This window comes from Nestor notabilis, unplaced genomic scaffold (genome assembly GCF_000696875.1).
Source record: "Nestor notabilis isolate BGI_N333 unplaced genomic scaffold, ASM69687v1 scaffold25347, whole genome shotgun sequence".
Classification (NCBI taxonomy): domain Eukaryota; kingdom Metazoa; phylum Chordata; class Aves; order Psittaciformes; family Psittacidae; genus Nestor; species Nestor notabilis.
Window position 1 is genome coordinate 3288 of NW_009935507.1, and position 446 is coordinate 3733.

At 59.9% G+C, this 446-nt stretch overlaps 1 protein-coding gene across 1 annotated transcript in view; it reads right to left on the reverse strand.

Moving 5' to 3' along the window:
- The window catches only part of LOC104408330 (gamma-aminobutyric acid type B receptor subunit 1-like), a gene marked incomplete at both ends in the record, with an annotated part of 3727 nt that extends 3284 nt beyond the window's left edge, over positions 1–443 (reverse strand). The window contains 2 exons of the mRNA XM_010017891.1: positions 69–132; positions 270–443. Coding sequence (XP_010016193.1) covers positions 69–132; positions 270–443 — 238 coding nt within the window. The remainder of the gene's footprint in view (positions 1–68; positions 133–269) is intronic.
- Positions 444–446: the final 3 nt, after the last annotated feature.

Here is a 446-nt window from a genome sequence, read left to right on the forward strand (position 1 = left end):
CAAAATAGTCCCTTCGGCTGCTCCCCCCCCCCCCATAGACCTCGTGGCACCTCAATGTCCTCACCCACCTTGGAGCTGCTCAATGAGCGTCCAGGCCATGCGGGAGCCGCTGGCGTCGAAGACAACGTGGCCCTGGGGGGTGGGATGGAGATGGGCCATGGGGACCTCTTAGGTGGAAGGACCATGTCCCCATGGGGGTAAGTCAATGGGGACACCTTGGAGAGGGAGGACCATAGCAGGACCTCAGTGGGGAGGAGAACCCAACGCACCGAGACGCCCTCGAAGGCAGAGGAGTTGAGGGCTCTGTAGATCTCATCTGTGATGTTCTTGTTGTTGTAGTTGAAGTCCTCCAAGCGCAGCCCCTTCTTCATGAGCTCCGTCGAGGTCTTGTTGAGGGCCAAGGCCAAGGCCCAGATGGCGTCATAGGCCAAAGGGGCCTCTTGGAA